Below are 26,615 nucleotides of genomic sequence, written 5' to 3'. Positions count from 1 at the left end.
TTGTAGTACTTAAAGACTAATGAAATGACAGTGAGGATAGTTTAGTGTGTGGGACCTCCTCCAAAAGATATGGGGGGTTCAGACTCTTTGAGATAACTTTGAGTCAACTAAGAGTTTTCAAAGTCTCTATAGGAACATGACATTTGCAGGCCATAGCCTATGTAATTTAACGCTAGTCTTACCAGAGACTTTCACACCCTTTTATCAAAATCAGACATGAAGGAAGAGAGGAGGAGACTTGTTTTGTAATTAATTTGAAACTATGGGGATGTTTTCAGTTTTTTTTTTTTTTTTTAAGGGACTTTAGAAATTGCTTGGGATGAACTGCTGCTGTAGCTCAAAGGAAAAGGAAAGACTTGTACTGTCTTTGAAAATCAGTGGAAACTGGGGACCAAACCCGGTTCTACCACTATTTTGCATTAGGTCTTAGTCATTCTACCTTAGTCATTCTATTCTTAGTCTCTATTTCCCAATCTGTACAAACAGGATAAGATGACCTGACCTCATAGGTTCCTGTGAGGCTTAGATTTTATACAGTACAGGCACAGGACATGAGATTCAAAACATAATATACCAAACTGCTATGTCGCCTATCTTTATTTCCTTGTTATCTTTAATTGGCCAGAATATAGAAGCCCATTCCCCTCACATCCTCTGAATAGTCCACAGGAAGCTGGGACACACTGATGGAAATCCACCACGGGGTCATGAAACATACAATAAGAACTGCTATCTGCAGGGCAGCCAGTCAAATCTGCGTTGTTTAATTAATAAACCGTTTTTAGCCAAGGAAGAGCAATTTGTGTGAGATAAGAAAGAAATTTTGTCCCAGCATACCCACAAACTCCAAGTTATGCTTTTAGTTCTTTTATTTACAAACGTTCTTTAAAAAGCATTTCTATGGTTAGCACCTTCCATTGATTCTAAAAATCAATCATTCTTTTGTTTTTTACAGTTGGGGAAAACAGGAAGTCTCATTACAAGTTACAAAGTGATAGGTGGAAAAGTTCTAGTTAAGTCTTAATTGTCGCCTTCCAACAATTTACTTTGCCACTGACTAACCTTGTAATATTGGATAATTCTTTCTGATATCAAGTTAAGTATGTTTACCTGGGAGATCCTTTCTTGGACTGAAAGCCCCATTTAGGTTTCTATAAAAAAGATCTACTTTCCCCACTCTCCTGAAATTATCTATCTTGGAACTGACAGTTCCCTTACCTTTTATGTGTTCTTTCTCTTTCTATGACACACACATACATACACCTAGCAACCTGTGTTGTACAAAAGAGTAGCCACTGAGAACTTAAAATGTGGCTAGTCTCCAATGAGATATTTCAGTACAATATACATAGCAGATGTTAAAAGACTTTGTAGGAAAAAAATGTAAAATATTCCATGTATAATTTTATATATTGGTCACATGTTAAAATGACACTATTTTAATATATTCAATTACATAAAATATATTAGTAAAATTAATTTCATGTTTCTTTTTTTTAATGTGACTATTAGAAAATTTTAAATCAAATAGCTCATGTTATATTTCTATTGGACAAGTACTGGTCTATGTTAAAGATTCTAGGAAGGACCTTTGTCTCTGTCACTTGCACGGGGACTCCTTTCCCAACTAGCACAATACCTGTTGCCTATTAAGTACACAATCAATATGTGTTAATTAATAAAGTCTCTAAACCTCTCTCTACATATGTTTCTTCATTCTATATTGGAAATGGTGTTTTGTTTATAATACAAAATAATTATAATAGAGAAGAAATTACTCCCTTTGAAAGGTAAAAAAAAAAAATGAATATTGCTGAAAGGTATGGAATTAATTTTGATCCCTTGGGCAATCACTGTATTTCTAAATAAGTCTTTGAATTATAAGATAAAATACTACAAATTAAATACAGAAAGATGTTGATAGGGAACAACCTTAGTGGGAAAAACTCTAGAAACAAACTTATGGAAAGCCGAGGTAGCCCCACAATCAATGGGAAGGTAAATGGATACCTCAAACATGTGATGAATATCTTTACTGTTTTAATTTTAAAAGCAGAAAGCTCATGGTGTTGATAGATTCCGGTGCTAATGGAAACACAATGCAAGTATTTATCCAAGAGAGAAAGAGTGTCTGTTTCCAAACTTGATCACTTGCCAAACAAAGAAGTGTGAATAAAAAATCTAGTCGCCAAAATATCTCAGTGAGTGATATGCAGGCACAAAACACAGTTCTTTCATGAACTGGATCTCCAAGACACAATAGACTTGATGAGGACAGGTGAAAAGGGTCTGGTAGGTACACAGGACTCCATGGGCTACACTTTTCCTTCCCTGTCTTGAGTCCCCACTTCCACATTACCAATGAAAGAACCAAACCACTATTGACCTCAATGCTGAGATAAATAAAAGAGAGAAAAGACAGAAAGCAAGCAAGCCACCTTGTTGTACCCACCAAATATGGAAGCTGAATATTTGAAGATGTGAGTAAGTGGAACACAACGGAGGAAGAAAAACAGAACGTTAGACACTAATTTTACCAAGACCATATCAAAGACCTGGAAAGACGTCCTTGTCCTGTTGAGGGCTTCTTAAAGTCTTGTCAGACTTTCCTTTAAGCCATCAAGTACCAAATCACAAAACCTTTAACCTTGAGACCGACATGAATATACCCAGGTAACTCTTTAAGCAAGAGCTGGAATCTGGCACCTTCGGATGACAGGAAAGAAAAGAGTCACCTGGGAATGGGGTTGTGAGGAAATGGTGAGGACTTGGAAAGAGAAAGCAACACTGATTTTCTAGAAGCATCGGTAAGCACAAGCAGACAGCCAACAGGTTGCCCTTGTAGCAGAAGCCACATCACCTAGGGACAGATCAACTATGAATGTTTTGTCAGCCGTTATTTAAAACCAGCTCATTTTTTAGGCCTTTATCAACTTCTCTGTAGACCAGGAAAAGAAAAAAAGAGAAAGGAAAAAAAAAAAAACCTTATCTGTACATAAGAAAAAAAAATGGGGGGGGGGAGAAAAGAGGAAATTACAGAACAGAGGACACCCATGTACACCAGTTTACGAATGATGTGGGTGGTGAAGCTTCAAGAACCCAATTTGGGAGCGGAGGGGAGGGGAGAAGAAGAAACCACATCCAGTCGGAGCTCAGCTGAGATCTCAGCAGAACAAGTGTCAACGCTTTTAAAGGGCACAGCGTGTTTCAGCCACAAAACGCTTCGGCTGGCGCAGCAGGCGGTGGGGGGCTGCTTACCCGGAAGCCGGCCGCGGGTGGGGTGGGGGAACACCCCAGAAACACCGACGGCGATCGCGTCCCCCACCACGCCCTCCCTCTGCCCGCCACAGGAAAGGTGCGTCTGGTGTTAACGTCGCGGGTCCCGTGAGGCAGGTGGCCAGCGCCCTTCACCTTGGCGGGGACCCCGGCGACCCAAACGCCCGCGGGAAGGGAGGCTGAAAAGTCGAGGCAAAAACAGCACAAACGACGTAAAGACACGTTACCTTGTTCATCCCATTCCCCATGGTGGCTGACTGCGAACTCTAGCACCCTTGGCAATGTGGTCGCAGGCTCACTAATGGCATATTACAACAGGAGGGAGGAGCAGGTAGGGCGGGGGCAGAGGCGCTCGGGAGGGAGTTAGTGCTCGCAGTATAAACAACAATAACAATGACTGTCGTCCGGGACCGCCCGGGACACCCGACGCGCGCTAGGGATCGAGCCTGGATGGAAGGGCTTTCCGCTCAGCCGCCCCGGAACTTCCCAGCGCGAGCAGGGCAGAAGCGCCCGCGGCTTTGCCGGGAAATGGTCTCGCTTTGCCCGTCCCCGCCCCCGTGCGCAGTCGGCTGGCGGAACGCGCGCCCCGCCGCGCGCACCCTGGGACTTGTAGTTGGATTCCCGGCGGCCGCCCCCGCCGACCGCGGCTGCTCAGCGGCGGACCGGGAGGAGCAGGGGAGACTGCTCCGTGGCTGCAGCGCGGAGACCAGCGCGCACGCGCAATCTGAGTCCAAGCTCCGGGAGGCGGTAGCCAAGCTGGCCTGGGGGTATGCGCAGGCGCTGTACGCCGTATGTCAGGAAGGTCACTCTGTGGTCCGGGGTCCCCAAGTCCCCCCTGGCCTTTTCCCCTGGGACAACTTTGAGGGGGCTGTTACCAGCAGTCGCTGCCTTGCCTTGCCTGCCTGGTGAATCAGGTGCTAATCAGAGCCCTAGTCTTCGGGGCTCCCCTATCTGGGGTTTCTGAGTGTGTGACAGATTTAGGCTGGGGCATTCCTGTGGCCCTGCCCCACCCACTACACCGAGAAGGCTAGCCCGCTGGGGAGAGGTGGGCTAGGTGACTCACCTCTGGGGAGGCATGACCTCCCTATTTGGGGGAGCAAATGACCAGGGACCTCATACCTCTAGGCTTTAGATGTGTCTCTTCATCAGTGTAACTTGGCTCTAATAGGCGCCTAGGTATGTTGATATATATGGTTGCTTCCTAGAAGCCCCATCATTGCTGAACAACATAGCATTGGGGTTTTGTCTGGAATGGATTACTTTCTAACCTGTGGAAGAATTGTTTGGGGGTATTTTATCTTACTAAATTATTAATTAAGTTCCTTTCTGGGCATAGAATACTCAAGCTAGGGGTTTCTTGGTTTCATTTTTTATCCTTGCTATGACTACATATAGCAGGTACTTAAAAAATTATTTGATGAGTGAACACTACTATCAAACTAACTAGTTCACTGCTGACTCATTTAATTGGCCCCTCCTTGTTCATGGAGCTGCACGCTCTGGCCTCCTGTGTGTTCCTTAGACCTGTCAGCTTTGATCCTGTCCAGGGATTTGTGTTGTGCTGTACTCTCTACCCAGACATCTTGGTCTCCTGCTCTTTGTGTAGCAGCCTCTTGTCTTTGAGGTCTTAGCCCAAATGTCATCTCATCAAAGAGGCTTTTCCTGACCTCTCAGTTTAAAGGTGAGCCTCCAGTTGTGATCACAGTACTCTATGATATTTTCTTTATAGCATTTAACATGATTAGAAATGATCATATTTGTTTTCTTACTTTTTTATCAGTCACCTCGCACAAAATAGGGAGTAGTAAATATTTGTCAAATAAATTAATGAACTCTTGTGGGCTGAAAAAACAAAAGTGATATTGTGAAGATTGGCAACATTTTTAAGAAAAGCATACAGACTCCATCTGCTTTTTCTTTGCTTGTACACCACATCTCTGGACAACAAAAGGTACAGAACACCATGTGTAGGAAACCCCACTCAATGTGCACTTGCATTGTTTCTAATAGGCCACATGGGACCCAGACCAGGCTGTGCCCTTTCTGCCCCTTACTCTAGGATTGTTCCTTTCCTATCACCTTCACTTCCTGTTTTCCCTCCTGCCTCCCACTCAGCTGAACAGCCTGCCTCTATCCGCTCTGTACCACACCATCATTTTGTGTCTTTATTTTTACCGACCTTTTGCTTAGGGAGAGCACAGCATAGTTAGGAACTACCCAGGAAATCCCAAGGCTCACCTCCATTCCTAACTCTCAGAATAATCTTGGGCAAAATGATCAATTTTCTGAGCCAGCTTTTTCAAATTTTTTAAAATGAGAGCATTGAACTGTGAATTTTTGAAGGTTCTCTACAGCAATCAGCCAACTGCTTTTATTTCCCTCCGCTGTCCTTGGGCTGTTGTTTCCAGTAGAAAGATGAATTTTCAGAGTACCCCCGGTTCATGAGGTGGCACTTGCCCATAAATGACAAATCCATACCCAAGTTTTCTTCTGTCATTCATTTGCAACATTTCTTTTCTTATTCATATTTACCTGATAAACTTATTTCTCCAGCTCAGATCATCTGCTTGACAATTCCTCAGAACCTATCTCCCAGCAGTCAAAATCAGCCCTCAGTATGGCTGCATTCAGTATGGCTCTAGAAGGTCCACATACCCAGAGCTCATCTCAAATTTCCTAATTTTTCTTTTTATTTAAGTGGGAAAAGAGAAGACAATTAATACCAGAAGTTGAAAGAGTCATATTTTTAAACATTTTATTTTTAAATTTAATCTTATTCTTTAATTTTGAGGTATTCTTCTCAAGACTCTCTCTTTGCTCCCTTCCGTCCTAACCCTAGAGCCCAACACCACTTCTCATCACAACACAATATAAACATAAATTTTTCATCTCTTGCTATTCTAAGAATTTTCTCTCTCTAGCTACCGATTATAGAAAGAAGAAAAGGAAGGAAACTGGTAAACAACACTAGCATGTTTCATATCCAAAGTAGAATCTGTTAATTCATTTGTGTTCTCATAAAAAATTCCAAGTGCTACTTCTACTCCATTTACAGATTTTATTTTCCTTTTCTTTCCTGTCATTTCCAGTTTCTCATCACTGCCACCATCACACATATTGCCAATAACTCCCAAACAAAAGTGAAGCTTTCATGTGTATACAATAAACAATGCCCGCAAGTCATGGGAACCAGCTGGGTCCATACTTGCACATGGTTAAGGATAATTGATGAGTAGCATATTTAGTGAGCAATCATTGAACTTTAAGGTAGAGATGAGTAAAAGCCCACAAGCAGAAGTTGAACCATTAGAGTCAGCCAAATCATTAGAGGTGTTAGTGATGATTTCAGAGAATTGAGATAAACCGCTGTTGAAGTGAGAAGTAGTTATGCAATCTTCCTTAGTCTCTTAAATATACTATAATCCAGGGTTTCATTACTTCAGGACTACTGACATTTGGGGTTGGATGACTTTTGATTTGGGGGACTGTCCTGTGCATCATAGAATGTCTAGAAGCATCTCTGGCTTCTACTCACTTCCTTCCAGTAGCACTCCATTGGTTATGACAATCTAGAGGGAAAAATACTCCCCACAACTATCATCTGTATTATAGGCTACAGGGATGGGATGTATTATGAAGGAAATATATTTGCCCCATCTCAAAAAGATTTTTCTCAGCAAAAGAAACAATCTGTGAGGTGAATAGAGAGCCTACATCTTGGGAGCAAATCTTTATTCCTCACCCATTAGAGCACTAATCACTAGGGTATATAAAGAACTCAAAAAGCTAAGCACAAAAAAAAAAAAATCAATAAATGGGCCAAGGACCTGAACAGACACTTCTCAGAAGATGATATACAATCAATCAACAAATATAGGAAAAATGTTCATCATCAGTAGCAATTAGAGAAATGCAAATCAAAAACACTCTAAGATTTCATCTCACTTCAGTCAGAATGGCAGCTATTATGAAGACAAACAACAATAAGTTTTGTCGAGGATGTGGGGAAAAAGGCACACTCATACACTGCTGATGGGACTGCAAATTGGTGCAGCCAATATGGAAAGCAGTATGGAAATTTCTTGGAAAACTGGGAATGGAACACCATTTGACCCAGCTATCCCTCTCCTCAGTGTATACCCAAAGGACTTAAAAACAGCGTGCTACAGGGATACAGCCACATGGATGTTTATAGCAGCACGATTCACAATAGCTAAACTGTGGAACCAACCTAGATGCCCTTCAATAGATGAATGGACAAAAAAATGTGGCATATATACACAATGGAATATTACTTAGCAATAAAAGAAAATAAAATCATGGCATTTGCAGGTAAATGGATGGAGTTAGAGAAGATAATGCTAAGTGAAGTTAGCCCATCTCAAAAAAAAAAAAAGCAAATGTGGAATGTTTTCTTTGATATAAGAAGGCTGATTCATAGTGGGATAAGAAGAGGAAACATGAGAGGAATAGACAAACTCTAGATAGGGCAGAGGGGTGAGAGGGAAAGAGAGGAGGCATGGGGTTATTAATGATGGTGGAATTTGATGACCATTATTATCCAAAGTACAGGTATGAAGACACGAATTAATGTGAATATACTTTGTATACAACCAGAGATATGAAAAATTGTGCTCTATATGTGTAATAAGAACCGTAATGCATTCCGCTGTCATATATAAATTTTAAAAATTACAGTTAAATCTATCCTAATAGATCACATTCATTCTCTGCAGATTTGTAAGGCCACCTTGTGAAATAAGAACAAATTATGAACAAGAAACTACAATGATTGGCCATTACACAAGCCATGATTTTCTCTATGATATTGTGTAGAAAGAAAGAATAAAGACATGGGATATATTAAATAAGCTAAACTCAGAAAGTCAAGAGTCAAATCCCCCGTTATGTATAATTATAGTACATCAATAAAAAATAGCAATGACAAAGGATTTCACAACCAATGCATTAATTTAATGATAAAAGCATTAATTTAATGATAAAAATACATGTTCAGAGGGCATTCTATGTGTATTAAAGATCATTTAAAACACTTTAACTTTTAAACTTGATGAATTATGAATGATGAAGACATACCACTTTGAACTTTCAATGTCAGGGATTTTAACATTGGGTAATCCACTTTTAAATATTTAATAATGATTATTTTTACATTATTTTACAACTTAGTCATTAGTACATGGACAATTATTTCACTTTCAAAACATTTTTTAGTGAATTAAAAATACCATCATGCTCAGTTACTGTATAAATAACAGCTGAATTTACAATATCCCATGACTCTCTCTTAAAACCATTTACATTCTTCAATGATTTTCATGAATAGTACTTATTCCAATTCAATAAAAATGAATTAGAATGAAAAAAGCCAAGAAATTAAAATGAGGAGCTAATCTAGTCAAAGCATGGCTTGAAAGTAAAAGAAAGCTAGATTTATGCTATGTTCAGGTACAAATGTACTGCAAAGAATCCTGATTATATATATAATTATAATATACTAAATAAAATAATGATAACAATAGAAGGGAAATCAATAGATTAGAGCAAGTGGGTTTGGGGAAGGAAGATATTTTCCCTAACTCAAATATCAGGATATTATTAATTCAGCTGTTTTTATATGGTAACTGAGCATGATGGTACTTTAATTCACTAAAATTCCCTTCAAAAGGGAAGGTACTGGGAAAGAAAATTAAGCAAATAATGTGCATTAATGAATATGGCATAACAAATTGCACTATTATATATGAATATAATGTACCAATAAAAATTAATTAATAAAAAGAAAGGTAGATCCCGTAAATTGTGGAAAGTAGAAACAAGGTGGAATCTAGAACCACAGAAGCAAAAACACAAAACATTTTCTCTTTTGCTAGCATTGCCCAGTTAGAAGATATTCAGTTGACTACTGGGCCATGAAGAACAGCCTGATCATGAGTTTGGCCCCTGTGATGTGTGTCCTCAACCTTTAAAAGGCCATCAATTTCCATAACTCTAAGCAGTCGTATAAACTTGGCTTCTACCTTTCACTTTTAAAAAAATTATTTTATTTATTTATTTTTAAAATTATTTTTAAAATTTATATATGACAGTAAAATGCATTACAATTCTTATTATACATACAGAGCACAATTTTTCATATCTCTGGTTGCATACAAAGTATATTCAAGCTTGAGGAACTCAGATCTCAGGGCACAGAGATTGGGAGAGTTGGGGATCAGGGAAGAAGAGCAAGTGGACTAGATATCTAGGTGAGTAAGTAGGGCAGAGAGACAGTGTTGGAGAATCTAGGGGAAGGTAAGTGGAGAGATGCTGTCACACATTTAGTTGGGAGTTTGATCAACTGTTGACGTGTAGGGTTCCTGGGGGGGGGGTTGGCAGAGGCTTACAGGAATAAAAGCATGAGGCAGATTTTAAAACAATATCATGAGCTTGTCACAGGGGCACATGCCTATAATCCCAGTGATCTGGGAGGCCAAGCCAGGAGAATTGCAAGTTCAAGGTTAGTCTCAGCAACTTAACAAGACCCTCAGCAACTTAGTGAGACCCTGTTTCAAAGTAAAAAAATAAAATGGACTGGGCATGTAGCTCAGTGGCAAAGAAACCCCCTCGGTTATAAAATTAGTACCATAAATAAGTAAATAAATAAAGTGTCATGCAAAGACAGAGCCCTTGGTCCTAACCCTGAATAGAAGGTGATATGCTATCCTCCTACATGTCATACAGGTATGCCTGTGTATTGTCAGTACAGCCATGTTTTTGCAAAATATGTAGCTTCATGAATGGAGGGATAATTTTTTAAATATGATTGTTTGTTTTATTGGTTTTGGTACTAGGGCTTGAACTGAGGGCCACATGTGGTAAGCACATGATCTGCCACTGAGCCTCCCCGCCAGCCCTATGGATGAGTTATTATCACTCTTAGCATCTAGCACCTGAGGTAATTCCTAATATGTGAGGAATCAGTTAAATGTTTATTAAGGAATGCAGCACAGCTGGGAGGTTGTTGAATTTTACCATGTATGAGGCCCAAAAGTAATTCATGCTTTTATATGCCAGCTACTCTATCAACTCTGCAGCTATCTTTTATTTTCTAGATCAATATTGCTACCTTCCATGTGGGGTGGCTATGTGATCTAGGAGTGACCAAAGTTCTAGTCTTTCATTTTTGAAACAGTCATGAGAGAAAGAGAGAGAGAGAGGGAGAGAGGGAGAAGGAGGGAGGGAGGAGGGTGAGAGGGAGGTTGGTTGAGAGAGAGAGAGAGGGAGTCTTTGCAAACAGTGCTTTTACATATTGCTGAAATCTGCTGCTTGGTCTGCAGCTGTAGCTGTAGATAGCAGAATCTACTACTTCCTGTGGTTCTGCCCCTTGGCATCATGCTGTTATTTGAGATTTGATTAAGGAACCATGCCTGGTTTATGCACATCCATCTTGTGAATTGCCTGTGGTTATTTTTCTTGTCTGGAATGGTTTGACATGATCCATATTCTTTCCTTTCTCTGTCAAGGAAGGTCTACCCAAGGCAACAAAGTAGATCCTTTAAAACTTTCATGGTTTAAAATACAAACACCCCCAACTAACAAAATCTGAACCCCTCGTATATTCTTAGCCTCAGTAGTATAAACCTCCTTTCCTTAGTATCTGACAAGACTGGTGTAAGATCCAATTTGAGTCTTGTTTTTCCACCCTAGCTCACCTGGGCATAAGGAGACACACCCAAGAGCACTTGCCAGCTGCCTTCTCTATAGTACTCTAGTCACATTCTCCAAATCTTCATAAACCCTATGATTATGTGAACTATTGCAGCATAGAATTGGATAGCCCCTAAGTGTCCTTGGTCAGAGGATGTCATCCTTCTATACTTATTGCACCTGCACAGCCAGTTGCTCTCTCTGAGGCTCACTTCTGCTTCTTCAAATGCCTGCAGAGGCCAGGGGGCAACCCAGAAGTCAAGACAGCAAGGGAAGCCCCAGCTCAAAGCAATGACTGGGCAAGGCAAGCCCTCTTCAGTGGTCCTTACTTTGGAGTTACTTTGGAGTTCTTCCCTAGAGGAGAGCTTATTGTTGGTTTTGCTTGATTTTGTTATTCACTTTTCTATGTGAAACCAAAATTGAAATGGAACTGAAGATAATAAAAATGTCTGGATAGGGGCTGGAGGGAGCAGGGGATTTCCTAAGAGAATGGAATGTCCCAAGAGAAACTTTACTACTGTGAGAGGGGAAGTCCATTTAGTATGACATAAAACTGTTGTTATTGAACATTGTGTTGGGTTTTACATTTATTAATAGCTACTGTTATTTTGATTAGTTATTCATCATTAACCCCCCCGTAAATTAAAAGAAAATCATCACACAAATGCTGGACAATGGGACTTGAGCTGGACAGACAACAGGTTCAGGATTATTTTCTTTATTATCTACAACAGGGTGCTCACAGTTTTTCACTCAATACCACTTGGCCTGAAGGAGGAGACCTGCCCCTGGCCCAGATAAGATAACCCCTGCAAGGCAATAGCATAGCACCAATCTATAGTGTTTGCTCAAAGACCATCGACCTTCAAGTGCTGGTAGGCCTATACTTTCACTATCTTTGTCATACCTATGTGTCCTTTCTGCATGTAACTTCAACTCCAGACCCCTATAAACAATGACTAAGACAAGAATGACAGCTGCAAAGATGATATAATAGGATCACACAAGGCTTGGTCAATTTCTCCTTCACCTCTCATATGCCCGCTTCCTCCTAGAACATAGCAAAGATCACCCTCTTTGGTTGACCCACAAGTTCCATTACTGACCAGACTAGAATGATGTCTCAGTCTCTATTTGGCTTAATAAAGACATCAATTTCTTCCTCATCCCATCCCCAAATACAAGATGGCACTTATTTTCTTATTTTATTTCTTATGTAATTGAGTCCATAAAGATGACTTTTCTCAAGTGAAGGTGAGTTTGTCTCAAAAGGTTAGGAGATCTCTGTTTCTGCACACAGAAAACTGTAACTTTTAAGCAGCAGTTCCCCTCCTGCTTGTTGAGGTTTTGTGGGGCAGCCCAAGAGGTGGGCAAGTACAGTGGGTGGTAGAAAGAGAGTTACATAACTTATATATAAAACAATGTAATATGTGGCTATCTTTATTTGCTACAATGCTTTAAAAATATATAAAAATCTCACTATTTTTGTTGCAGTCATTAACCATAATACAAAGGGGACAAGCAACTCTCATCATTACCTTATTCAAGCTGTGGTATGAAACTTCTTTTTTGCCATAAAAGTATGTTTAGTTTCTTCTGAAGTAATAGTAACTTTAGAACTTCAATGTCAGTATAGGTGTTGATCCAGAAGGCTAGAATTGTATATTGAGCCCAATTGCAGATTAAGATGTCTAATCAAGTCTTGAGACAGAACCTTCTGTCTTCTAGGTATTGATTAAATGTAATAGTTTCATAGAAAACAGATAAAAAGAATCCCTTAGCCCTTTCTTCTCATTTCCTTAAAGATACATATTGTTTTAGTTTGCATTAGTTACTTTCTTATTTCTAAGCATTTCTTGTTTCTAAGATGTTTAGGGATAATTTGGTCTTTGACGTAGCATAAGATATCTGTCTGATGGGTGACTGATTTTGTCCTGGTTTGTCCAGGGTTTTCCTGATTTTAAAACTGAAAGTCTAGTGTCCCAGGAATCTTTAGTCCCCAGCAGTTTGGGACAACTGGTTCCCCTACATCTGTGGCATATTTTGGTGAAATAGACATTAGCTTTAAATTGGAAAAATACTCAATTATCATTTAAACATCTTCCTCTTCATTTACATATAATCTCATCTGTGAAATGTGGAAAAGAAGCAACTTCCTCCTGTACTTGGCAGGGCCAGGCATTTTCAGCTTTGAACATATGGCAGAAACATGTTTCTACTTGAGGTTTGTGATGGGCAGTTGATATGTTCCAAAAGGAAAACATTGGCTAGGGAAAATCAATGTCAGTATTGTTTTAGGGAGTGAAATGCATTTTGATATTTCCCCAAACAAATCAGTAAGCATGTTGGGTTCTATCTGATTATTTCCCTAGAAATCATTCCAGAATAACAACAAAAGTCTTGTAGCTTTTCCTTATAATGTTAAATTCAGGGGATCACAGTGATTAAAAGAGTATTTTTAAAAGGAGCAGGACAGTCTCCTAAAAGGTTTTAGAGTTCCATATAGTGGAGGGGTCGGGTGTAATGCATTAATAGCTCATCTCCTTCCTCCTCTGAAGTCCCCTCACTGCCTGCTGTCCCTCAGCCCACTTACTGCCCTCCAGGTGACAGGGTCTCAAATGAACTTGTGCACACTGCTTATCTCAAGCATGGAGGTGCCTTTTTTATTCACTCAATCATTTATTTAGAACCTGCTGTATTCTAGGCACTGTGCCAGAAATAAAAACAAAATTGGTCCCATGTTTAGCTCACATTTATTTATAAACCCGTGAGAAAAGGGAGATATGCATAACTAATTTCCATGCAATGAGGGATACTCTGAGTTTGTAAAAGTTGCTTAGACATGCCTCAGCGGGCTCTGCTTTTCTGTAAAGGGTTGGCATCCTGATATTTCCATACCTCTTGTATGATAGGTTTTCCCAAACCTACACACTTGCTCCTGTGTATTTTAAGCTTAACAATTTTGGTTATTTAGGTCCAGAAAATAAGATTGGCATGTCTTAGTGCCACATTATGAAGCACTTGGTCCATAAATTTTCATTTCCAGAGGAGCCGGGAGGTAGAGAATGAGGCCAGTGTATCATGCCTGGATAGACTGGGGGCTGTGTAGAATGTGTCCTTGCTTATAAGCCAAAACTAATTTGGTTGATTCCCACATTTCATCATTCCTGCCTGTCCTGTCTCTTTCCCTTTCATGGGATTCTCACAGATACCATTTTCAAGGAAACCCTTTGGAAATTAGAGAGGCTACAAATATAGACAATAAAATCAATATAATTACGTAAACACAGGTTTGGGAAATGTTTAGCTTGAGAAAGAGAAACGTTTTCTCCTCCATTTCTGGGGGGAAACCCAGCCTCAAAAGATACATGGTTGGGGCTGGAGGTATGGCTTAGTGGTAGAGCACTTTCTTTGCATGAGTAAGGCCCTGAATTAGTTCCCCAGCACCAAGTGTGTGTGTGTGTGTGTGTGTGAGAGAGAGAGAGAGAGAGAGGTGTGTGTGTGTGTGTGTGTATGAGAGAGAGAGAGAGAGAAAGAGGTGTGTGTGTGTGTGTGTGTGACAGAGAGAGAGAGAGAGAGAGAGAGAGAGAGAGAGAGAGAGAGAGAGAGAGGTGTGTGTGTGTGTGTGTGTGTGTGTGTGTTGGTAGCTGGGTAGTCCTAGTTCCAGCACTCACTCTCAGGATGCTGAGGTGGGAGGATACCTGAGCCCAGGAGTTCATGACTAGCCTGGGCAACCTAGGGAGACCTTGGAGAGGGAAGAAGGAAGGGAGAGAGGTCGAGAGAGAGGGATATATATATATATATCTCATAGTTGGTAAGGAGCTAAAATAAGCAAATCAAATGCATATATTGAAGAAAATTAAGTCAGAGTACTGGAAGGGTCCTTGAAGACCCCTGGATTCTAGTGTAAGTCATCTGGTGAACTGAGGCATGAAGTGGTTTTTCAGAGCCACACAAAGTGAGCAGAATCTGAAAATGTTTGCTGTCCCAAGTTCCCACCTAATTACCCAGCCCTCTTCTCTAGCATCCCCCACATTCTTGTTCTCCAGAAATTAGAGGGTTAATGTCTGGTACGCTTGGAGCCTTCAAGACTTTAAACTCTGCTTCTGTTTGTCAGTACTCATTATATAGTGATATTTTGAACATCACCCCATCACTCAAGGCTGGGTAACAATGGATTCTGGGAGAGAGAGGTGTGTGAGCACAGGGATGATCTGGATAATGGGTAGTGTGGTGAGGAGCAGGTAAGAGCATGAGAAGTTGAAGGCAGGTTGGGACTGAAGGAGGATCCTAGAATGTCATATCTCTGAGTGTCACCTACCAGGGAGATTAACCAGGCATGAGAGGACAGGAGTAGATGGAAGATGGAAGAGGTTGGGACTGGTGAAATCCATTGAGACTCCATTTCCACAGTCCAAGCATGTGCTAGGGAGCTAAAAACAAAAGATACAGCAGAGGAAGTGATGAGCAAGGGGAGCCTTAGTCAATGATGAAACTGTACAGTGAACTTTGAGTGCTCACATACAGCAGATACCTGGGGAGGCCCTAAAGATAAAGTAAAAACATTTTATCCTCAAGGAACTTGTAGCCCCACAGAGAATAAAGGCAAGGAGCTAGATGTATAGCTAAGTGCTGGGAGCAGGCACAGGAAAGTGGCCAAGGAAAATCACATAAAAGGCACTTCACAGTGTTCAGGAAGGAAACTGAACCCAGTCAGAGAGATCAAGTAACTTCAGTGAGGACTTGATTCATGGGTGGTATACCAGCATTGAGAGAACCCAAAGGAGCTGTAGGCGAGGATTCTTATAGGAAGAACAAACAAAATACCCTCAAGTTCATCTTTTTGAAGCCCTAAACTCTCATATCTTGGAATATTACTGAATTCGGAGATATAGCCTTTGAAAAGGTAATTAATGGGTGCACCACCATGCCCAGCATTGCAGGTATCCATGTAGGTGTGCCAATGTTCCAGAGGAAGCTCCTGAGTGGCAAGTTTGGTCCAGCACTAGGGATGCCCCCATGTCCCCAACGTGGCCCTCCAGCCTAGACCAGCATTGCTCATGACTGCTCATGACTCCTGCTAACCTGTTCATCGCCTCTCACCTTCAGAGACTGCAATCCAAGGTCTTTTGATGCTGTGCAAACCTTTTTGCAATGTGTAGGCTATGCCAAATCCTGCATTCATCAGGAAAGACTGAAAAAGTCAAAAGTTCAAAGTGTTCTGCTGTGTGGATTTTTGCTACCATCCAAGAACAGTGATTCTGAGCTCTGGGGAGAAGGTAGGTTACAAAATCCTTTTGAAAATCTGGTAAAATATGCAGGGACTCTAGGAAGAGGTCTCTCGCCAAGCCTTCATGAAATAGCGAACTGGGAGCTGAAACCAACCAGAGACAGACCAGTCCCACCCCTCCCTTCGGACACTCCGGCAAGGAGCCTGGGGCCCGCCATAGCAGAGAGGTGACATCACCAGAGTTCCGCCTACAGAATTCCTTCCCAGCGGAATCCACGTTAGCAGGTGTGTGACTCCCACCCCCTCCAGATACAAGCAGCCAGGAAACCTCGGGAATCTCTCCGGGGGCGTGTCTGTAGGGAAGCAGAGGGGATTCCAGATCCCCACCTCCCCTTAACACCAGCGGCGACACCCAAGATCTTAGCCTCCAGTTTCTGGGGGCGTGCCCACCAAAGGGGTCCGGAAAAATTAAACTGTTGGTTCCCAGATCACCCCACCACGGCACTGGGGCTTAGATGAATGACAGAGAGGGTGTTCATCGTTCGGGATATAGGACACGCGGTGGGGCTGCAAGTGTAATCAGATCCTTGGGGAACCGCCTCTGGTGAACAGGACCTGGCTGGCTGGCTGGGAGGAGGAACAGGGGGAGGGGCCGGATAAGTGAAAGGGCTCTGGACTAACAGGATTGAGAGACTCCCAGGAGCCACCGTACAGGGATTTCTGTCAGTACATAGAGGGCAGAAGCTCGGCTCAGAGGGCACAGCTCCGCCTATTGGAAGAGAAGAAAATGGGATTTAGCCATAGAACAGGGATGCCAGCATGGCAGAGATCTGATGTCATCGGAGAGCGGCTGAGGAGAGAACTTCATCGGTGCCAGTGGCGACGGAAACAGTTGGTCCCCTGGTAGGGAGGGTGAGTCACAGATACCCGAGTCTCTCTCGCTTTGTCGTCGAGCCAGAGGGGAGGAGCGGGGCCGCCACCCGCGCCCGCAAGGTAGGCAGACCTGCGACCAACCTGCAGATCAGGCCCAGCGGTCTGCAGGCGTGGTAGGAGGGGCAGGCAGAGCCGCTGCCCGCGCCGGCAAGGTAAGCAGACCTGCGACAGACCGGCGGATCAGGCCCAGCGGCCTGCCAGCGTGGTACACACTCCACCCCAACTGGAGTAGGGGCAGAGCAGAGCCTTCGCCCACGCCCAAATCAGGCCCAGCGGCCCGCCTGTGTGGTGGTCAAGTGACCCCAATTGGAGTGGGGGCGGAGCGGAACTGACACCCGTGCCCGCAAGGTGGGCAGACCGGCGACCAACCTGCAGATCAGGCCTAGCGGTCCCTGGGCGTGGTAGGAGGGGCAGGGAAGAGCCTTCGCCCCCACCTGCAAGGTACGCAGTCCTGCAACAGAACGGCGGATCAGGCCCAGGGGTCCGCGGGCGTGGTAGACACCTCACACCAATTGGAGGAGGGGCAGAGCAGAGCCCCCGCCCGCACCTGCAAGGGAGACTTTTCAACTATACAAGAGCAATATAAATATATAGGGGGGGAAAAAATTTCAAAAACACAACAGTTTCACCAAGAAGAAAGAAACGCAAGCAGTATGAAAAGACAAGGAAAGAAAGGACTACAAGCAATGCAGGTCAACTCAACTTTAGAAGAGGTAACAGCTGCAGCAGATGGACTGTCAGATAAAGAATTCAGGATATATATGCTTCAGATGATCTGGAGTATCAAGGAAGATATTAGACAGCAAAATCAGACAATGAAAGATCACTTCGACAAGGAATTACACAAACAAATCCAGGAAGCAAAGGATCAACTATACAGGGAGATAGAGGTTATAAAAAACAAACAAACAGAAATCCTAGAAATGCAGGAAGCAATAAACCAACTTAAAAACTCAATTGAGAATACTACCAGAAGAGTAGAACACTTAGAAGATAGAACATCAGACAATGAAGACAAAGTATTTCAACTTGAAAAGAACATAGACAGCTCAGCAAGACTGTTAAGAAACCATGAGCAGAACATCCAAGAAATATGGGATAACATTAAGAGACCAAACTTAAGAGTCATTGGGATACAGGAAGGTATAGAACTCCATACCAAAGGAATGAGCAATTTATTCAATGAAATAATACAAGAAAACTTCCCAGACTTGAAGAATGAGACAGAATACCAAATTCTAGAAGCCTACAGGACGCCGAATGTGCAAAATTATAAGAGATCCACACCTAGACACATTATAATGAAGATGCCCAACATACAGAATAAGGAGAGAATTTTAAAAGCTACAAGAGAAAGGAAGCAGATTACATTTAGGGGCAAGCCAATCAGGATAACAGCTGATCTTTCAACACAGACTCTGAAAGCTAGAAGATCCTGGAATAACGTATTTCAAACACTGAAAGAAAATGGGTTCCAACCAAGAATTGTGTATCCAGCGAAATTAAGCTTCAGGATGGAAGATGAAATTAAAACCTTCCACGACAAACAAAAGTTAAAAGAATATGCAGCTAGAAAACCATCTCTTCAAAACATCCTCGGCAAAACATTACAGGAAGAGGAAATGGAAAATAACAGTGAAAACCAACAGTGGGAGGTAGGACAGTAAAGGGGGGGAATAATCAAAGAGGAAAACAAACCATGTTTAGTAACATAAATAAACAAATATGGCTGGAACACCAACCCATATCTCAATAATAACCCTAAATGTTAATGGCTTAAACTCACCAATTAAGAGACACAGGCTAGTAGAATGGATCACAAAACAAGACCCAACAATATGCTGCCTACAGGAGACGCATTTGATAGGAAAAAACATACATAGGCTGAAGGTGAAAGGTTGGGAAAAATCATATCACTCATATGGACTTCGGAAACAAGCAGGAGTGTCCATACTCATATCAAATAAAATAGATTTCAAGCCAAAGTTAATCAAAAGGGATAAAGAGGGACACTACATACTGCTTAAGGGAACCATACACCAACAAGACATAACAATCATAAATATATATGCCCCAAACAATGGTGCATCTATGTTCATCAAACAAACTCTTCTCAAGTTCAAGAGTCTAATAGACCACCATACAATAATCATGGGAGACTTCAACACACCTCTATCACCACTGGACAGATCTTCCAAACAAAAGTTGAATAAGGAAACTATAGAACTCAATAACACAATTAATAACCTAGACTTAATTGACATATATAGAATATACCACCCAACATCAAGCAGTTACACTTTTTTCTCAGCAGCACATGGATCCTTCTCAAAAATAGATCATATATTAGGTCACAGGGCAACTCTTAGACAATATAAAGGAGTAGAGATAATACCATGCATCCTATCTGATCATAATGGAATGAAACTGAAAATCAACGATAAAAGAAGGAAGGAAAAAGCATACATCACTTGGAGAATGAACAATAGGTTACTGAATGATCAATGGGTTATAGAAGACATCAAGGAGGAAATTAAAAAATTCTTAGAGATTAATGAAAACACAGACACAACATATCGGAATCTATGGGACACATTGAAAGCAGTTCTAAGAGGAAAATTCATTGCTTGGAGTTCATTCCTTAAAAAAAGAAAAAATCAACAAATAAATGATCTCATACTTCATCTCAAAATCCTAGAAAAAGAAGAGCAAAACAACAGCAAAAGAAGTAGAAGGCAAGAAATAATGAAAATCATAGCTGAAATTAATGAAATCGAAACAAAAGAAACAATTGAAAAAATTGACAAAACTAAAAGTTGGTTCTTTGAAAAAATAAACAAAATCGACAGACCCTTAGCCATGCTAGCGAAGAGAAGAAGAGAACTCAAATTACTAGCATACGGGATGAAAAACGCAATATCACAACAGACACTTCAGAAATACAGAAGATAATCAAAAATTATTTTGAATCCTTATACTCCAATAAATTAGAAGATAATGAAGGCATAGATAAATTTCTTAAGTCATATGATCTGCCCAGATTGAGTCAGGAGGATATAGACAACCTAAACAGACCAATATCAATCGAGGAAATAGAAGAAACCATCAAAAGACTACCAACTAAGAAAAGCCCAGGACCGGATGGGTATACAGCAGAATTTTACAAAACCTTTAAAGAGGAACTAATACCAATACTTTTCAAGCTACTTCAGGAAATAGAAAAAGAGGGAGAACTTCCAAATTCATTCTACGAGGCCAACATCACCCTGATACCTAAACCAGACAAAGACACTTCAAAGAAAGAAAACTTCAGACCAATATCTCTAATGAACCTAGATGCAAAAATCCTCAATAAAATTCTGGCGAATCGGATACAAAAACATATCAAAAAAATTGTGCACCATGATCAAGTAGGATTCATCCCTGGGATGCAAGGCTGGTTCAATATACGGAAATCAATAAATGTTATTCACCACATCAATAGACTTAAAAATAAGAACCATATGATCATCTTGATAGATGCGGAAAAAGCATTCGACAAAGTACAGCATCCCTTTATGTTCAAAACTATAGAAAAACTAGGGATAACAGGAACATACCTCAATATTGTAAAAGCAATCTATGCTAAGCCTCAGGCTAGCATCATTCTGAATGGAGAAAAATTGAAGGCATTCCCTCTAAAATCTGGAACAAGACAGGGATGCCCTCTTTCACCACTTCTGTTCAACATAGTTCTCGAAACGCTGGCCAGAGCAATTAGACGAAAGAAATTAAAGGCATAAAAATAGGAAAAGAAGAACTTAAATTATCACTATTTGCAGATGATATGATTCTATACCTAGCAGACCCAAAAGGCTCTACAAAGAAACTATTAGAGCTAATAAATGAATTCAGCAAAGTGGCAGGCTATAAAATCAACACGCATAAATCAAAGGCATTCCTGTATATCAGCGACAAATCCTCTGAAATGGAAATGAGGACAACCACTCCATTCACAATATCTTCAAAAAAAATAAAATACTTGGGAATCAACCTAACAAAAGAGGTGAAAGACTTATACAATGAAAACTACAGAACCCTAAAGAGAGAAATAGAAGAAGATCTTAGAAGATGGAAAAATATACCCTGTTCATGGATAGGCAGAACTAACATCATCAAAATGGCGATATTACCAAAAGTTCTCTATAGGTTTAATGCAATGCCAATCAAAATCCCAATGGCATTTCTTGTAGAAATAGAGAAAGCAATCATGAAATTCATATGGAAAAATAAAAAACCCAGAATAGCAAAAACAATGCTAAGCAGGAAGTGTGAATCAGGCGGTATAGCGATACCAGACTTCAAACTATACTACAGAGCAATAGTAACAAAAACAGCATAGTACTGGTACCAAAACAGGCGGATGGACCAATGGTACAGAATAGAGGACACAGAAACCAATCCACAAAACTACAACTATCTTATATTTGATAAAGGGGCTAAAAGCATGCAATGGAGGAAGGATAGCATCTTCAACAAATGGTGCTGGGAAAACTGGAAATCCATATGCAACAAAATGAAACTGAATCCCTTTCTCTCGCCATGCACAAAAGTGAATTCAAAATGGATCAAGGAGCTTGATATCAAATCAGAGACGTGCCGTCTGATAGAAGAAAAAGTTGGCTACGATCTACATACTGTGGGGTCGGGCTCCAAATTCCTCAATAGGACACCCATAGCACAAAAGTTAATAACTAGAATCAACAAATGGGACTTACTCAAACTAAAAAGTTTTTTCTCAGCTAAAGAAACAATAAGAGAGGTAAATAGAGAGCCTACATCCTGGGAACAAATCTTTACTCCTCACACTTCAGATAGAGCCCTAATATCCAGAGTATACAAAGAACTCCAAAAATTAGACAATAAGATAACAAACAACCCAATCAACAAATGGGCCAAGGACCTGAACAGACACTTCTCAGAGGAGGACATACAATCAATCAACAAGTACATGAGAAAATGCTCACCATCTCTAGCAGTCAGAGAAATGCAAATCAAAACCACCCTAAGATACCATCTCACTCCAGTAAGATTGGCAGCCATTATGAAGTCAAACAACAACAAGTGCTGGCGAGGATGTGGGGAAAAGGGTACACTTGTACATTGTTGGTGGGACTGCAAATTGGCGCAGCCAATTTGGAAAGCAGTATGGAGATTTCTTGGAAAGCTGGGAATGGAGCCACCATTTGACCCAGCTATTCCCCTTCTCGGTCTATTCCCTAAAGACCTAAAAATAGCATGCTACAGGGACACTGCTACATCGATGTTCATAGCAGGTCAATTCACAATAGCAAGACTGTGGAACCAACCCAGATGCCCTTCAATAGACGAATGGATTAAAAAAAATGTGGCATTTATACACAATGGAGTATTACTCTGCATTAAAAAATGACAAAATCATAGAATTTGCAGGGAAATGGATGGCACTAGAGCAGTTTATGCTAAGTGATGCTAGCCAATCCCTAAAAAACAAATGCCAAATGTCTTCTTTGATATAAGGAGAGTAACTAAGAACAGAGTAGGGACGAAGAGCATGAGAAGAAGATTAACATTAAAGAGGGATGAGAGGTGGGAGGGAAAGGGAGAGAAAAGGGAAATTGCATGGAAATGGAAGGAGACCCTCAGGGTTATACAAAAGAACATACAAGAGGAAATGAGGGGAAAGGGAAAAATAATACAAGGGGGAGAAATGAAGGTCAGTAGATGGGGTAGAGAGAGAAGAGGGGAGGGGAGGGGAGGGAGGATAGTAGAGGATAGGAAAGGTAGCAGAACACGACAGTCACTAGTATGGCAATATGTAAATCAAGGGATGTGTAATTGATGTGATTCTGCAATCTGTATATGGGCTAAAAATGGGAGTTCATAACCCACTTGAAGCAAAGTGTGAAAGATGATATATCAAGAACTATGTAATGTTTTGAACAACCAACAATAAAAAAAAGAAAAGGTAATTAATGTACATATACCACATTTTCTTTATCCAGTAATCTGTTGAAGGGCACTAGGTTAGTTACATAGCTTGGCTATTGTGAATTGTGCTGCTATAAACATTGATGTGACTGTATCCCTATAGTATGTTGATTTTAGATCTTCTGGATATCCACCAAGGAGTGGGATAGCTGGTCATATGGTAGTTCCTTTCCTAGTTTTTCGAGGAGTCTTCATACTGCTTTCCAGAATGGTTTTACTAATTTGCAGTTTTACCAATTTGTGGTATATATACACAATGGAATATTAGTCATAACGAATGAAATTATGGCATTTGCTGGTAAGTGGATGGAATGGAAGAGTATCCTGCTAAATGAAATAAACCAGACCCCAAAAGTCAAAGGTAAAATGTTTTCTCTGATATGTGGAAAGTAATCCAAATTAGGGGGATAAGAGAGAGAGAGAAAAAGAGGGAGGGAGGGAGAGACAGAGAGAGATAGAGAAAGAGAAAGAAAGAGAGAGAGAGAGAGAGAAAGAAGGGGAGAGAATTTTCTTGAAATAGAAGCAAGATTGGTGGACTAGATGATGGGAATTGTGGAGGAGGGAGGAGAGATGGGATAAAGGAGGAACAGTGGAATGAATCTGACCTAACTTTCCTATATACATATATGAATACATCACAGTGAATCTCACCATCACACACATCTACAAGACACCAATTAAAAAAAAAAACAAGTAAGTAAATAGTAGACAGATTAGTAGAGGGAACAGAACGGGGGAGGGGGAGGAGGGGTGGGAAAGGGGAAGTACTGGGTACTGGATTAGAGGAAATTACATTTTTTTGCTTTCATATTATGTCAAAATGAATCCTAATGTTATGTGAAACTAAAATGTAATTAAGGTAAAATGAGATTTTTAGGGTGGGCCTTAATGCCTTATGACTATTGACCTTGTACGAAGAAGATGGTAAGACAGACACATAAAGAGGAAAGATCATGTGAGGACGCAGGGTTAAGATGGACATCTACAAGCCAAGTAGAAACCTTGGGAGAAACCAGCCCTGATTAAACCTTACTCTTGGACTCTAAGCCCCTAGAACTGTGAGAAAATAATTTTCTGTTGGTGCTTTGTTATGGTAGTCACAGCAATTAATGCAAAGAGACTCAGCCACTTCCAGGAACATATCTTGATCAGGGACGAGAAGAAATATCCTGGCCTTTCTCATAAACTATTTTCTGTTCTTACTTAAAAACCAAACCTACCTGGAAGACAAATCAGGAGCCCAAGCATTGTGTTTAATTTGTGTCAATCTCCAGGGCACTTTGTAGAGCAGGGAGTGGTGTGATGAATTCAGAGAGGAGGACAGAACATAATCAGTAAAGGCATCCAATCAAGTCTCAAGAAATCAAGGTAGGCTGCATGGGGGAATGTGAGTATTAAACTAAGTGTGGAATAACAAATGTGCCAATATGAGTGAAGGAGTTAGAATACTTCTTGTCCTGTAGTAAGAGCTATTATGTATTTTTTTCACCATCAGACTATTTATATTTATTATTTCTAGTTCTTCCTAGAAATTTCTGGAAGGTTGGTATTGCTTTCTTCTATTTATGTATAAAAAGGTAGGTCCAGCTAGGGTGAGTATATGGCTAAGCTAGCATTCACATAGGCCAAGTTTGCATCCCCTGAGGAAAAGTCCTTAGTCAGATAAGGAAGCCTGAGTAGAGGACAGTTCCAAAAGAGGATAGCATAGGCACAAAGGCCTGTTAGCACAAGGGACTACATACCTTTGAGGACTCCAATGCTGAATGCCAAGAGGGGAGGGGCAGGAAGTGAGTGGAAAGCAGACAGGGACAGATAAAGAACATCCTCAGATGCCATGCCAGGAACTGGGAACTCCTTCCCAGAAACTTGGGAAAGCCTTTGAAGAATGTGGATTTTAGAACGAGGACCTTGAGGGAAGTATGGAGGACATCATGTTCTAGCAAGTGAGACCAAAGGAGGGGAGATCAGTTAGAAGACCATTGCAGAAAGTCAGGTGAAAAATAGTGAGGGCCTTTAATCAAGATGTACTGTAGGTTCAGAGGGAAGGATGTTGCATGAAGAAAATGAATCATGAGATTCACAGGACATAGAAACTATATAAAAGTAGGAAGAAGATGGCAGGAGGATCCAAGGATGGCTTTCAGGTTCTTAGTTTGGAAAACTGCACAGATGGTGGCTTCATTCCTATAGGCAGAGGAACAGGTTCAGTGAGAAAATGATAATTGCTACCTAGACAGCCAACATTCAATGCTGCTGAGTTTTCCAAGCAGGAAATGAATAGCCACGTTACATGAGAAAAATATAACAAACCCAATGACAACTTCAGTTTTGTCAAATATCTTCAGCAAAATCACAATATTTTGATTTATGCAAAAAGTAAGAATTTCCCCAGCTTTGGTATGAGTGATGAGAACATACCACCATGGTTAGGTCACAATTATAAGCATGTTATTTTAGTAATTTTTTACATAAGCAATTATGGAGTTCTGACTTTATATGCAATAAATAAAATAAGTGTTGGGAGATGGGAAGGTTAAGATGGTAGTGGAATCCTAACATGAAGAAAAGGGGTGGCCAGAGAGGATGGAGTGCTGAGTAATCAATGTGGACATGGTGCAGGTGCATTCCAAAGTTCACAACTAAACATTGATATGATAATGAGAGATACTTACAAATTCCATTTGAGTCATATTGTCAGCAGAAGAAAATATGGCAGGCATTGAGACCAGATGACAACAACAGCTCTTAAATCCCAGGGGAGAGCAAATTATGCATGTCATGAAGTACGTTTTTTCCTAACCCATCATTTAAAATTGTTAAATAGGCAACAAATATAGAGGAAGTGAACTATGCAATGCCATACTTTGGAAAAATAAATTTAAAATGCCTGTTAATGCTAAATAATGAACCCGTGACAGTTTTATAAGATCTTGAAATAATTCATCTTATTATCCACTTTAACTTCACTAATTTGATAGTCTGACAACCCTAACTGGTTAACAGATAGCCCTTTGGAACCAAATAGTATAGAAGAAATAGAACCTCATCAAGAGATGGCTCCTAATACTCCTGAAAGTCCCTCTCAATAACATCTATGTGGTTATATTGTTGATCAAAAAATGTTCCTACCAAGATGAGGGAGTTGCAAAATAAGGAATAGATTTTGGAAAACAGAGGAGGATCTCCTTACCTTGAAAATACCCCTTGACTTCCCCCAGAGTGCTGGTGGAGTCAGAAGAGGAAGAGGAGAGGATCAATACCTGCAAGCCAGGTCAGTGGTAATGCAGAAAATGAAACAATAGCAGTGAATGGCTCTGGTGGACAGCTGGCAAGACCAGCCCAGTTGTGTTCCTGCCAACACCATTGTGCACTGTGCACACACCTATGCCAGAGCAGCAAACATCTCTGCCTGTTGCGTAAGCACCAAAGTGCCAAAGTGAATTCTACGGCTGGATTA

General features: G+C 40.8%; 1 protein-coding gene across 5 annotated transcripts in view; it reads right to left on the bottom strand.

The window, feature by feature from the left end:
- Window positions 1-26,370, bottom strand: part of Dusp22 (dual specificity phosphatase 22) — an 86,697-nt gene extending 60,327 nt beyond the window's left edge. For 2 of the 5 annotated variants that reach the window (XM_046453439.2, XM_046453444.2), the window contains exon 1: window positions 3,504-3,643. In XM_046453439.2, the coding sequence (XP_046309395.1) occupies window positions 3,504-3,524 (21 nt within the window). In that variant the 5' untranslated portion in view covers window positions 3,525-3,643. Of the gene's footprint in view, window positions 1-3,503; window positions 3,644-26,348 lie in introns of those variants that run through there. The other 3 variants (XM_046453446.2, XM_046453443.2, XM_058582336.1) reach the window with 3 other exon arrangements.
- Window positions 26,371-26,615: the final 245 nt, after the last annotated feature.

This window comes from Marmota monax, unplaced genomic scaffold (genome assembly GCF_021218885.2).
Source record: "Marmota monax isolate L192 unplaced genomic scaffold, Marmota_monax_Labrador192_F-V1.1 WCK01_AAM20220418_F8-fsc00029, whole genome shotgun sequence".
In the NCBI taxonomy this organism is placed as follows: domain Eukaryota; kingdom Metazoa; phylum Chordata; class Mammalia; order Rodentia; family Sciuridae; genus Marmota; species Marmota monax.
This window is presented reverse-complemented; position numbering and strand designations above follow the sequence as displayed.